Source organism: Vipera ursinii (assembly GCF_947247035.1).
Source record: "Vipera ursinii genome assembly, chromosome: 2".
In the NCBI taxonomy this organism is placed as follows: domain Eukaryota; kingdom Metazoa; phylum Chordata; class Lepidosauria; order Squamata; family Viperidae; genus Vipera; species Vipera ursinii.
The window spans coordinates 142,455,195-142,468,517 of NC_139513.1; the positions used below are offsets into that span (position 1 = coordinate 142,455,195).

General features: G+C 36.9%; 1 protein-coding gene and 1 long non-coding RNA gene across 2 annotated transcripts in view; one reads left to right on the plus strand and one right to left on the minus strand.

Moving 5' to 3' along the window:
* The window catches only part of LOC310635062, a 792,702-nt gene that overhangs the window by 620,618 nt on the left and 158,761 nt on the right, over positions 1 to 13,323 (minus strand). The window lies entirely within an intron of this gene.
* The window catches only part of STXBP4 (syntaxin binding protein 4), a gene marked incomplete at its 5' end in the record, with an annotated part of 116,127 nt that overhangs the window by 70,799 nt on the left and 32,005 nt on the right, over positions 1 to 13,323 (plus strand). Inside the window, one exon of the mRNA XM_083353623.1 lies at positions 917 to 1,050. Coding sequence (XP_083209749.1) covers positions 917 to 1,050 — 134 coding nt within the window. The remainder of the gene's footprint in view (positions 1 to 916; positions 1,051 to 13,323) is intronic.

Below are 13,323 nucleotides of genomic sequence, written 5' to 3' on the forward strand. Positions count from 1 at the left end.
TTCCCTTTAGCTTTCAGAGCAGAGAGTTGTGGATACAATATAACATTATAATCATATTTCCATCTATAAAATTATACATGACTTCTACCTAATTAATAATCTGTCTCACGTATTGATGTGGATCACTGTCGTGTTGATTTATAGCTCTCAGTCTTCTGTTGCAATTTAATGCAATTGTTCATTTATTATTCACTCTTCTTTTGGCCAACAGACCTATAAAGCCCAATAAATACAATTCTGGTTTAATCATAATACTATGTTAATCCACAGTGTATTAATTTGCACCCAAATTCCTTTGGTTTTTCACAAGTCCACCTCGAAAGATGAATGGTAAAAAGTCCCCTCTTCATCTTCACACTTCCAAGGCTTACTTGATATTCTTTATACATTTTAGACTGTAAATCAGGTCATATACCATTGGTACATTATTTTATAATATTGTTCTCTTAAATTAGGACACAATGTGAATTTGACACCAGTTTCTCACATTTTTGCCATATATCCATATTTATAACATAGCCAAAGTCTGCAGCCCACTTCACCATGCAGTGTTTAATCTCTTTGTCCTCTATTTCAAGAAATGGTGTTTATTTATATTGAGAAATATTACAGGTCAGAATAAAGTGTTCTGGTAAATCAATCCTTGACTACTCTAGATATAGATGAAAATGAAAATGCATTTAGTGACCTAAACCAGTGCTGTGGGCCATGACCGAATACTGGACCTTGAGCCATTCGGAACTGGGCTGCGGAGGCGGTGGGCAAGTGCATGCCCGCTGCTCACGCAGGCCCATGCTATCTCCCCCTATTCTGCCAGTCCACAAAGGCAGAAAGGTTGGGACCTCTGATCTAAACAAAATATTGCAACCATGTCAAAGAAAATGCTTTGTTCTTTTTTTCTGATCATTTTATCCAGTGACAGGAAAGCCACAATCTCTTCAAAAATGCTCCTTGCACATCTGGGACGGAATGGCCACACTCTTGCGGCATCTCTTGCAACAGAAGCCAAAGAACTTGCTAGATCTGTCCGGTCCATTCTAGAAGCAGATTGTGAGTTTTATCAGATTGCTCTTCTTTTTCTACCCTCTATTTTTTTTTTCATTTTCCATTCTTTTCTATCTTACTGCCTTTCTCTTGTTCTTTTTAAAATGTCCCTAAAAAGAATATTTGAGATATTTTGGGTTGTGCCATGAATTCATTGTGTGGTTTGTCAAAAGAAAGGAAAATAACCATCTGTGAAATGTTCAAATGGTGACAGGTGTAATAATTCAGATCAACTGTATGATATGTACTTGGGCCTTTCGAACTACATAATTGAGAAAAATAGTTGGTGTATGCATTCTTGATCTACAGTTGTACCTATTCTTGTTTAACTGCAAGCGTGCGAAGCAAAAAAACTAAAAAGAGCAAATTGTGATTCAAATAGATGAAGCTTTCAAATTACGTGCTAATTATTCCAAATGTTGTTTCTGCCAGTAGGATAACATACATAGGAAGTAATCACATCTTCATAGTAAGCAGAACTTTAAAAAAAGTGTTATATTTAAATGTCCTGCATGGATGGAATTTATAACAAGGCCATTCTAAAAGTTACTGAGGGATCATTTGCTATTTCTTCAAGAAGACACATGACCCCGGTTGGCTAAATAGTTATTAGAGAAACTGCCTCTGAATTTGTATACAGGTAGTCCTTGGAGCCTGCCCATTACCATCATAAGTCAGGATGGTCATAAAACAGAACCTTTTCAACCTTTTTTGCCATCATAAAGCAAATGTTGCAGTCGTTAAGCAAACTGATTGTTTTGTATCGGCTGGTTTTGCCAAAAACTGGAAGTAAATGTTGTTTGGGGCAAAACATAGTAAAACGTTGTCACGTGACTGGGATGCTGGAAATGGCTGTAAATGCAGGCCATTGACAGGCACCCAAAATTCAGTTACCATAACTGAATGGGGAGCCCAGTCATCAGAACTTTAGAACCAGCTTGTAAGAACCGCCAGGGCAGTCTGTCTTAACTTCTAACATCAATTAAGCAAATGGTTGTAAGTTGAGGTATGTTGGTGCTATTCACTTAGTTACAGAGTGAGTGGGAACCAGTCATCTGTACCTAAGAATTATCCTTCCTTTGAAGCATATTTATAGTTATTTCCCATTGTTAAATAAATAAACAAATTCTGTTGTGTTAATTCCAATATTGAGTTAAGTTTAATTTGTGAAAATCCAAAATGAAGACTTTTGCCCCGAAGCCATTTACTATTTTAAAAAGTGTATGCCACTGTAGCATTCTGTGTATCTTCTTTTAAGACATTATCCAGTTGACTCATCAAAACAATTACACCAATTTAATAATGTTGCCTTTTTTATACTAAAAAATATCAAAATAATTATGCCAGCAATCCTATAAAGAAAACTACATATGGGTTTCAGGCTAAACCATAGTTTAATTGTGATGAGAACCACTTGCACAGATCCAATCCTATCCTATCCTTCTCCACTGTGACTACAAAGAAGTGTTCAGACTTTTTTCTTTAGATTCAGATTAATCTGTTGGTCTTGCTTTCTGTGAATAACACATTCAGGTTAAATTTAAATGTAATATGCTAACTTACAACTATAGGCTATTTGTTGAATCAAACTATGGTTAAGGATTCAAATAATGCTACAGTTTGACATAATTGGAAATAACAACTTCAAATTATTACTGTACAAGAAGGAATCTTATAGTAACATAGATTTACTGTGTTAATCCCTTAACTATGGGATATTTAGTTTTTCCAGGCACTGTTCTATAAACCAATTGCAATTAATATTTTACTTAATGAAGAATGGCAATATATTCAGTGTGAAGGAAGCATGTATTTAACAATACACACTTTTCCTTGGCAACTGTCTAAATATAAAACATCCTTTTTTTAGTACTATAGAAGATGCTATATTTGCATAGGCATTTATAAGGAAGAAATTGAAGTTCTGTTCTATTAGCCAAGTTATTTTGGAGGAATATGCTTAATGATTAGCATCATAAATATTTTTTTATATTTTTATTTTGGAAGTTATTTATATGTTGGACATTCTTACATACCTTGTTTAGGAATTGCTTATAATCTCAAATTGTGATAACCACAGTTTCAGAAAAAGAATAATTCACCTTTTTAATTTGTGTAATCCTAACACACATACAGAAACATGCTGTCATAGTCATCCTTGATATAATAATAACATTAATTATCTATTCCTTTTCAGTCTGGAAAATGTAGTTAATGGTATTCAGATTTTAGTATCAAATATGAAAAATACTAATTGACCTTGCTGATGAAAGGAGCAAAGATTTTCTAACTCAAACCAGACCATTTAATTTATTATTCAAAGTATTTATGGAATACTGATAATGCTGCCAAAAGGTTAAATGCTTCCTCTTTCAAATGTATATTGCAGTGCTTTGAATTAAAACTAGATCAAAGCAAATTGCAAACCAGCTTATACTTCTATAAGAAAATGTCATAGAGAATTCACTGAAATAATAGTCAATTTAAGACAGTATCGCCTATAACTTTTTATCATTGCAGAGTGATTGCAAAGTGAATGTTATGTAGGACACTGGATTTCATGGATCTATAATGACAAGCATTTTAATTTGGCCCAAACGTTTTAGATTAACCTGAAAAGGCTGTTTTGTACACATTGTCTAAGTGTAACTTCTGTCCATTTTCCACAATTATCCTGTTTGAAAGGAATATGGAATACATAAGATATAGTAGGGCCTCAGTGTAAAAACATTTAGGACAAATTTAGGACAAATTTTTCTTTCCTGATTTCCAAAGATGCTACAAATGTAGACAAAAGGGATATAAAAACCTTACAATATAAACTTTTCATGAGTCTCAGTACCTTTGTTCACTATCGTAGTTATATAGGGTAATGTCTAAAGGCTAGGAACAGTGAAACCTTTTATAATGTTCTACATGTTTATGGCAGTATGCAGGGAATAATAATTCTACTCCTCCTGTTACCACATCCTAATAAGTAAGAGGAAAGTGGCCATGGAGAAAGCTTAGATTGGTTTGCATGCTGGCTTATCAGTGCAAGCAACCTGAGCCACTTGTGAATAGTGAAAGCCAGTAACTTTATTGCTTACCAGCTATGTTACAAGAATCTCACCAGATTGCTTGCCTTCCCTGGGAACGACCAGATAAGGCTCATGGATTTTGGGGGAGGTGAATTTTATGCACTTGTGGCTGTGCAAGGACTCCAAGCTAGGCCCTCGTTGATCCCTTCCTTCCAGCTTAGCTGGCATTTTCCCAACCTGGCCCCAGTTCAAACTTGCTTTATTTTTCTGAATCTTTGGAAGGTGATAGATTGAATACGTGCCATCAAGTCAGTTTTGATTCTTAGTGACCACATAGGTATATCTTCTCCAAGATGATCTACTCCCACCCTTGCTCTTCAGATCTTCCAATAGTGCACCGCTCAAGTATAGGCACCTTGCTGCTGCTAATTGCTTTCTCTTTTTTTTCAAGGAACTGAGCCTTTGCATAATGTGTCCAAAATACAATAAACTGAGCTAGCCATTTGTGCCTCAAATGAGAACTCTGAATTGGTTTGTTCTATTATCCATTTGTTAGGTTTTCTTACCTTTCTATGATACTCTCAAGAATACTGACAGCCTTAATATAGGTCCCTACATTATTTTCAGTGCAAAATGTGCTTCTACAGAGAGATATCATTGACTTATGCAAAACATGAACATCAGAGAACTTCAGAAGATGTCAAGAGAGTTTCAGTAAAATTGCTGTATAAATCCACCTGTGGATCAGCTCACCCTTTAATTTTTTAACTAAAATACTATGAAAAATGCACTACCCATGAATAAGCCAAATTGTATTTTTCATAGTATTTTGGGTTAAAAATTCAAGGAGATGCTTTATCTACAGCTGCTTATATACAGATACATCAGAATATACAGGAAATAGAGGTACGTATGTGTTACTGTATGTACTTGCAAATAAGCCTTTCAGTGGATAAGCTAAACCTGATTTTTAAGTACATTTTGGCATCTAAAAGACTTAGTTTATCTGTGAGTATATACAGCAATGAGATTTCTGAGCCCTTTTTTTGTATGCAAGACCTTATTGGGGGGATGGGTTGGGAGGACTAAATTTATATCCACAAAGGAAAGTTTGAGAATTATGAAAAGCCAGAATACTTTAAGAATATGGTTCCATATAATGTTCTGCAAAAGCCAAACATTCTTTGCAACCAAAAACTGTAAACCATTGGTTATTAGCATGGGTTCGTTACTTAGTTCTCATTTAATGTTAAACAGGGATTTTAAGGGGAAAAAGATATAACACGATGTGGGTGATTGTATGATTATAAAGCTATAATGTAACTAGATGACAATCCAGGTTTTTTGTGCCTTCCTTGGATTGTGCATGGGCAAGATTGGCAGTAGAAATCACATGGACATATGCATACCTCTTTAGCTATTCTTCTATTTGGGCCTTATTATAAGTCAGTTCAAAATTTTGAAGCGCTACTATGTAAATATGCTATTTTCTGCTATAATTTTATTTATACACAGACATCAGTGATATTGGAAGCATATAATATTTACAAGATGCACTTAGTGCTTAAATACAATGATATTGCTAGAATGGAGTTTGCATACATGAAAACAATCTTATAGTGTAATACTAAGACATAAAGACAGAGGACCTTTGTGTTATTTAAGTACACATAACCACAGGATACTTTACAGTCTAGGAAGGGAGAAGGGCGTATTTTTCTGCACTGAAGAGTTTAGTTTTATATGTGTTTGTTTTAACACAATAGGAACTATTCTAGGTATGTACATGGAGTTTGTATAAATTTGCATTCTTTATGGCTCACCAGAACAGTGCAGTAAGAATCTCTTTATGTGCCTGCTTTTTCACACATGAGGACTTTCTGCTACCCGCTTAATGAAAGGAATCAGGATTAGTATTTACCTTGTCACAGTTAATACACTAAATGTTTCAAAAGTGGCCTTGCCACTTTAAGTGACCTTTGGATACAAGACCAAAATAAGTGATGAAAGTAATGTAAGTAGCATTAGTGCTACTAGTAGCTGTAATTAGCAATAGGCACAGAGGTTCAACAATTAAATAGGTACTTTTGAATCCGTTTAAAGTTTTCTTCTTTGTGAAATTAATTGAGAAATTACTGCAGTATGTGAATCTACATTGAACATGTTTTCATTATAATGGCTATTTGGACAATCTACTAAATACATTTTTAAAATTGGATTCATTCTCTTGAAGTAAAGAGTTAATAATAAATTACAGTATGCCAGCCAGTAACGTCTTTTGTACATATTCCTGCAATGTTCTTACCTTTCAGAATGATTAACATATAACCTCAAATATATTACAACTGGATTACTGTAGTATATAATTTGAAACATTCAGAATTTCTTAATGAAAGAATTAAGAATGATAATTATTTGATTCTGAAATAATTATGTGCTCACTTGTTTCCAAGCAGTCAGATTATTTATAGTTGGAACCTAATCAATCATTTTATTAAGAATTAACTGTTAACTAGTTCAATTAGTGTTGCTTTCAAGTATGCATGTACCGTTGAAGTTTTAAGCTAAATCTAACCAAGATTCATAATTCAATAAAACTCTTTTTGTTTTGTTTTGTAGTTTTACACAATTTACAGATAAGTGTTCTTCATAAAAGAACACTCTGTGAAATTTATCACTTTTGTGTTGAGTCAGTGAGCAAATATTATCGTTCCAATCTCAAAAGAATTAAAAAATGTCAAACAAAAAAGTCTTATCTCAATCTGTTGCTAAAACAGTAATCTGTGATAACTTACAGAGTACACATTTTCTTTTACTCTGTAATGTTTACAATCTATATACTAGTAAAATTCTCATTGTCATGACTTTTAGCAGGACAAAAAAGGTGCCTCGTAGGGCAGCACTGTTTGAGCTACCTCAAATAGCTAACTCGGTGTTTCTCAACCTTGGGAACTTTAAGATGTGTGGACTTCAACTCCCAGATTTCTCCAGCCAGCCAGAGAATTTTAGGAGTTGAAGGCTGGAGAGTTCTGGGCATTGAAGTCCACACATCTTAAAGTTTCCAAGGTTGAGAAACGCTGACCTAACTTAGAGAATGTGTCCAAAATCTGGGACCCATGACTTCTAAGGGGCTGAAATTTGAGAAAGTTTTAGCTGCTTCGCTAGTACTGGCTGCTGCTGTGGTCGTGTGATCTTCATTTTCAACATTGCATGACAGTTTTCCAGCCAGTCTTACAGTTCCTCACTTCCTCCTCCACCCAGCAGTGGCCATTTACCTGCCTGCTGAAAAAGGGAGGGAGGAAGATCCTCTTGCACCCTCCCTGACCTGCATGGCACCTCTTAACAAAGCTTTATGCAGCCAGCCCTGACCCCGCCACTCCCCACGTGTCTTCCCTGACCTGCGCAACACTTATTGCACATCCCTTTGCACCCTTCCCAACTTGTGTACCTCCCACCTAACCCTTCCTGACCCACATGATCCTGTGTGCTTTTCATGACCTGCATGGAAGGGAACCTCTTGGGCACTCAGACTGCACCCTTCTGTGCGTTATCCCTGACCTGCATGGCACCTCTTGGGCATTCCCAAGCACCCTTCTGAATCCATCCACCACCACTATCCCAAGTATCATCCCTAACCGACATGGTTGATACTATGTCTACTAACAGAATAACAGACATGGAGGTCTTCTAATGCTATTTCCTGCTCAGGCAGGAGACCGTATACCATTCAGGACAAATGGTTGTCCAATATCTTCTGGAAAACCTCCTGTGTTGGACCACCCACAACTTCTGAAGGCAAGCCGTTCCACTGGTTAATTGTTCTCATTATCAGTAAATTTCTCATTAGTTCTAAAATGCTTCTCTCCTTGATTAGTTTCTATCCATTGCTTCTTGTTCTGCCTTCAGGTGCTTTGGAAAATAGGTTGGCCCCTTTGTCTTTGTAGGAGCCCCTCAGACATTGGAAGACTGCTATCATGTCACCCCTAGTCCTTCTTTTCATTAAACTAGACATACCAATTCCTGCAACCATTTTTCATTATGTTTTAGCCTCCAGGCCCCTAATCATCTTTGTTGCTCTTCTCTGTACTCTTTTTAGAATCTCAACATCTTTTTTACATTGTGCTGACAAAGGGTTCAAAAACAGGATGCAATATTCCAAGTGTGGCCTTACTAAGACATTGTAAAGTGGTATTAACACTTCACGTGATCTCAATTCTATCCCTCTGTTAATGCAGCCTAGGACTGCGTTGGTTTTTTTGGCAGCTGCAGCAGACTACTACTATTTTTTATTGCCATCAGAAGTCTCCTTCAGTATTTGTATTGCCATAACATTGTGCATCATCTTATAGGCCTGTATATCTTTCCTCTACCGAAAATCTTTAGTCCCCTCTAGTTTCTTAACTTTTGAAATAATGAAATTACTTATCCATGTTATGTCTTCAATTATCAATGTCGGAGTTATTTCTTATGAGAAGCTGTTTGTAATTTATAATTAGCCCCAAAAACCTATTGTGAAAGTTTCAATATTTGAATTTTATCTGGACCCTTAGTTTGTTTATAACTTTCTAAATCAAAATCTTATTTAGCTTTTTGCTGTTTATTTCAGACTTTTTAAATTCGTAAGTTTATGATTAATTTTTTTTTCTTTCATTCAGTATTGAGGGGAAACTCACCTCGTGTTTTCATACTTGTTATTCCAAAGATCTCTAATAATTTAATAGGAGTTAATGAACAATTTCTGAAAATGGCTAGGAAATAAGGTTTGCAAACTTAAGTGTCCCTTAAAACTTCTGCTACCGTTGCATCTTCCTGCTCTCAAACCTGCAGAAAACTGTCCTGCAGTCTCTTCACTAGGAGCAACCATCCAGAGTACATGAGGACAATCTCTTGTTCTCTCCTTATCTGGAGATGTTCCAAGGAACTGGTCTATTCATTGTTTCACTGGTCTTTGCCATACTCATCAGTTCCGCTTTTGCAGAACCATATCAGTTCGCCATACTTCTCCTGGCAGCCTCTACTAATGCCTTTTTCCAGAATATCTTTTCATTACCCAAACTAGCCTGCAGTTATAAATAAACCTTTATTGTCAAAGTACAACATGTGTACATTGAGATTAGCTGAGCCTCCCCCTGTGCTCTCTCCCCCCAACACACAGTGACAACAAACCCTCCATCCCACCACACTATGTGAACCAACTACACCACACACCGGCCTCCCAAGTCAATTCTGCATAAGATTATGTCCCATTTAAAAGCCTAACAGCCCACGGATAAAAGCTATTTTTCAGCCTGTTGGTACGGCTGGCTATATTCCTATATCTCCTACCGGATGGTAGGAGAGTAAAGAGATACCGTCCAGGGTGTGAGTCATCCCTGAGAATCTTCCTCACTCTTCCAAGGCAACGAGCCCTAGCGATGTCATCCAGTGGTGTCAGGGAACAGCCCACAATGTCTTGTGCTGTGCTCACTACCCTCTGTAATACTTTCCTATCCGCGGCTGTCAGACCGGCATACCAAACCACAATACCATACGAGAGGACGCTCTCTATGGTAGACCGGTAAAAGAGGGTCATTAGCTGTTGTTCTACCCTGTTCTTCCGCAAAATCCTAAGAAAGTGAAGCCTCTGTTGGGCCTTTCTAGCCACCTGGGTTGTGTTAACTTTCCAGGTCAGATCTTCACAGAGGTAGACTCCCAGAAATTTAAAGGAGGAAACTCTCTCTACACAGTCCTCCCCGATGTAAAGTGGGGCAGGTTCCTCCTTTTTTCTCCGGAAGTCTAACCATCTCTTTCGTCTTGCCGATGTTTAGGTGCAAGTTGTTGTTACTACACCATATGGATAGTTTTTGTACCTCCGCCCTATATGCAGATAGCGGGGGAGAATTTCAAGTCAGTCAGCTTCTCGATGAGAATGCTCGGCAAAATGGTGTTGAAAGCCGAGCTGTAGTCAACAAAAACCATCCTGACGTAACTTCCAGGTTTCTCGAGATGACTTGCTACAGAGTGTAAAGCAGTAGCTATGGCATCGTCTGTCGACCTATTTCCCCTGTAGGCAAATTGATGTTTATCAAAGTCCAGTGGGAGGCATGTCCTAAGATGTTGGAGAACCAATCTTTCGAAGCATTTCATGACTACAGACGTTAATGCAATAGGTCTGTAGTCATTCAGGCACTCAACTGCAGTTTTCTTGGGGACTGGGACAATCACTGACATTCTCAGTGATTTCCCTTGCAACAGTAATCAGGACCAGTCATATACGTATTTCAAGAGGAATCAAATGTTGCTATGTGCTGAAAGTAAAAAGGTGGTACCACACACAAATGACACATGTATGTGAACCGTCTCAAATGAGTATCTGCCTTAAATTTGCAGAAGCAGGAGCTTGCATACATGGTATGGTCACTTTTCATAGGTTGCCACAGTATCACGACACATCAGAAAAACATGGATCTGTGGAACAGTTAAGGGTATGCAAATATTTTAATAATGAAGTTTAGGATTCATTATGATTATGATTTTATGAAATGCTGCAGCTTTGAAAGTAAGAAACAATGCTGTTCCCAAAAGCTAAGCTAGTTTTCTGGCAAAACTATTCTTTGTGAGAGCAGGAGCAATTTGGTGGGAATATGGATGAAAATGTTCTGTCATATTAAATTACTTCCAGAAGGTTGTGCGAGAAGTCATGCAAGAGAAACCTTTAATTCTAAGTGCAGCTGAAGAGGAGCAGTCGGTTGTGTCAACTTTAATAGACAGAAATTGGTTAAAAAGTACTGGAGCTAGAGGAAGGATCCCTTCTGTGAATCCAAAAGTTAAAAATAAAGCTGTGGAAAAGGATTTAAAGAATGAACGTCATCCTTTTTCATTTGTTTTGACGTGGGGAATTATTGCATATACAGTACAGCCACATTTATTCTGAGCTGGCAAATATAGCGTTTCAAGTGTCTGCAGTGTTTTAGTGGTTTATTTAGAATAGTTGTCCCCAGAAATAAGAAAAATGTGAGAATATGTTGCCAATGAATAATCGATTTGATTAACTCATTTGCAGTCAGCAGGGATGCTTTAAAAAATATACCGGTACTTGTCCTGATTTAAAACCGATGTTACTCAATGTATACCTGTTTGTGAGCGGTCAAAATGATCTGTGTTAGTTGACCTGGAATAAATTAGCTCCCCTCTGTCTTGTTATTTCCTAACTCCTATGCTTAGCCTAGTATGTTCCAGCTTTAGCAAACCAGCTACTGCCAGATTTAATGAGAAAAAATTGTCTACATTTGTCAAAACAGCATGGATAAGGCATTTTATGATACACATTTGTAAATCCAGTTTGAAAAGCTTACAAAAGAATATAATTTACAACAACATCACTGCAGACTCACATTACAGCCTTAGATTTTTTTCAAGAAGCTAAATTCCACTGAAGTCAGTGAGAGCCAGTTTTGTCTATAGTTAAGGCACCAAGCTAGAAACGGGGAGACCAGGAATTCTAGTCCCGCCTTAGGCATGAAAGCTGGCTAGGTGACTTTGAACCAGTCACTTTCTTTCTCAGCCCAACTCACCTCAGACAGCAGTTGTGGTGGGAAAAATGAGAGTATTGTACATGTTCGTTCATAAAAATAATAAAGGCAGGATATAAATAAATAGTAAAGGTAAAGGTTTCCGACTCTAGGGGCTGGTGCTCATCTCTGTTTCAAAGCCGAAGAGCCAGCACTTGTCCGAGGACGTGTCCGTGGTCATGTGGCCGGCATGACTAGACGCCAAAGGTGCACGGAACGCTGTTACCTTCCCATCGGAGTGGTCCCTATTTTTCTACTTGCATTTTTACGTGCTTTCGAACTGCTAGGTGGGCAGAAGCTGGGACGAGTAACAGGTGCTCACTCTTTACGCAGGACTCGGGACTCGACCCGCCAAACTGCCGACCTTCTGATCGACAAGCTCAGCGTCCTAACCCACTGAGCCACTGCGTCCCTTATAAATAAATAACAATAGCTAAAACTTACATCGACCTCGGCAGTTAATCTCAAAATAGTACTGTGCTATTAAAAACCAAATCATTCTCAGCAAATACAAAAGTAGACTGTTACACAGAGTTAGATGACATATGTATCTTAGTCACTAACTGCTTCTAGGTAATTTATGTAGATGAATTTACCTTTAGTTGTCATCTGTTGAATTTAATACACTAAATGAATGTATTATAAATGAGAATATTTTCATAAAATTTGAGCAGTGTGTTCTCACTTTATTTTATTTGGGAAGAAAATGTATTAAGAAAATACCTTCCTGTGTCAGAAACAATAGTCATTCTTGTATTTTTTTAATGTTGAATATTTGCAGAACTCCCAAAGATTTTTTATTAATCAATAAGTAGATATTCTGGGTAGCAAGCATCAGTTTTTGTTATTCTTAAACTCATCTGGTACAATTGGTTACAATGGTTTTTGCATCTGACATTCTAGTGTATTAAATCCCATTTAGTTTAGGAGATCTGTAATAATGAAAGGCAAAATTGCTAAAAGTTTTCAAGATGACTTATTGAAAGAAAGGGAACCCTATGCTTACATAACATACCTGATGATCTACCATTTGGATAGGAGTCTTATCAGATAAATCTTTTGTACAGGAAGAAACTGATATGTCACAAACACTGGGCAGAAAATTGATGCCACTGGATATACAGTATTAAAAGTATATATTATAAATATGGGAGAAAAAACTGGTGTTCTGCCCTCATCATTTAACAGAACTGGAACTTTTCCTATTGAATTCAGGCCCAACAATCCTAGTTAGTACCGACTGCAATATTGATCTAGAAACTATAGCTTCTGGGACTAGTTCTGGTCTGATACAGCTAGCAATGGCCCTTGGTCCAATACAGTTGTAATTTATTATGACACTTCTTTGAATAAAGTTTTTTTAAGGAATCCTATACAATGTTGATTTTAAAGTCTGATAAAAATTGTGCTGATTGTTCAAGCTGTCACCCAATATCTCTGTTAAATATTCAAAAAAGGCAGTTTCTAATACTGTTAGATTACATTGATATTTTAAATATACAGTATACTTTAAAAAACCCTGAAATCAGCAGTAGCGTTCTCACTGAATGTAGGCCTTCCATGGTCCAGTAGAAATTTTTGACACAACTTTTGCAAAGACAGGCATTTTTTATTAATAAATTAAATGTATTTATTATTTATTTATTATTTATTATTTAAACTTATATACCGCCCTTCTCCCGTAGGACCCAGGGCAGTTCACAAGGTGA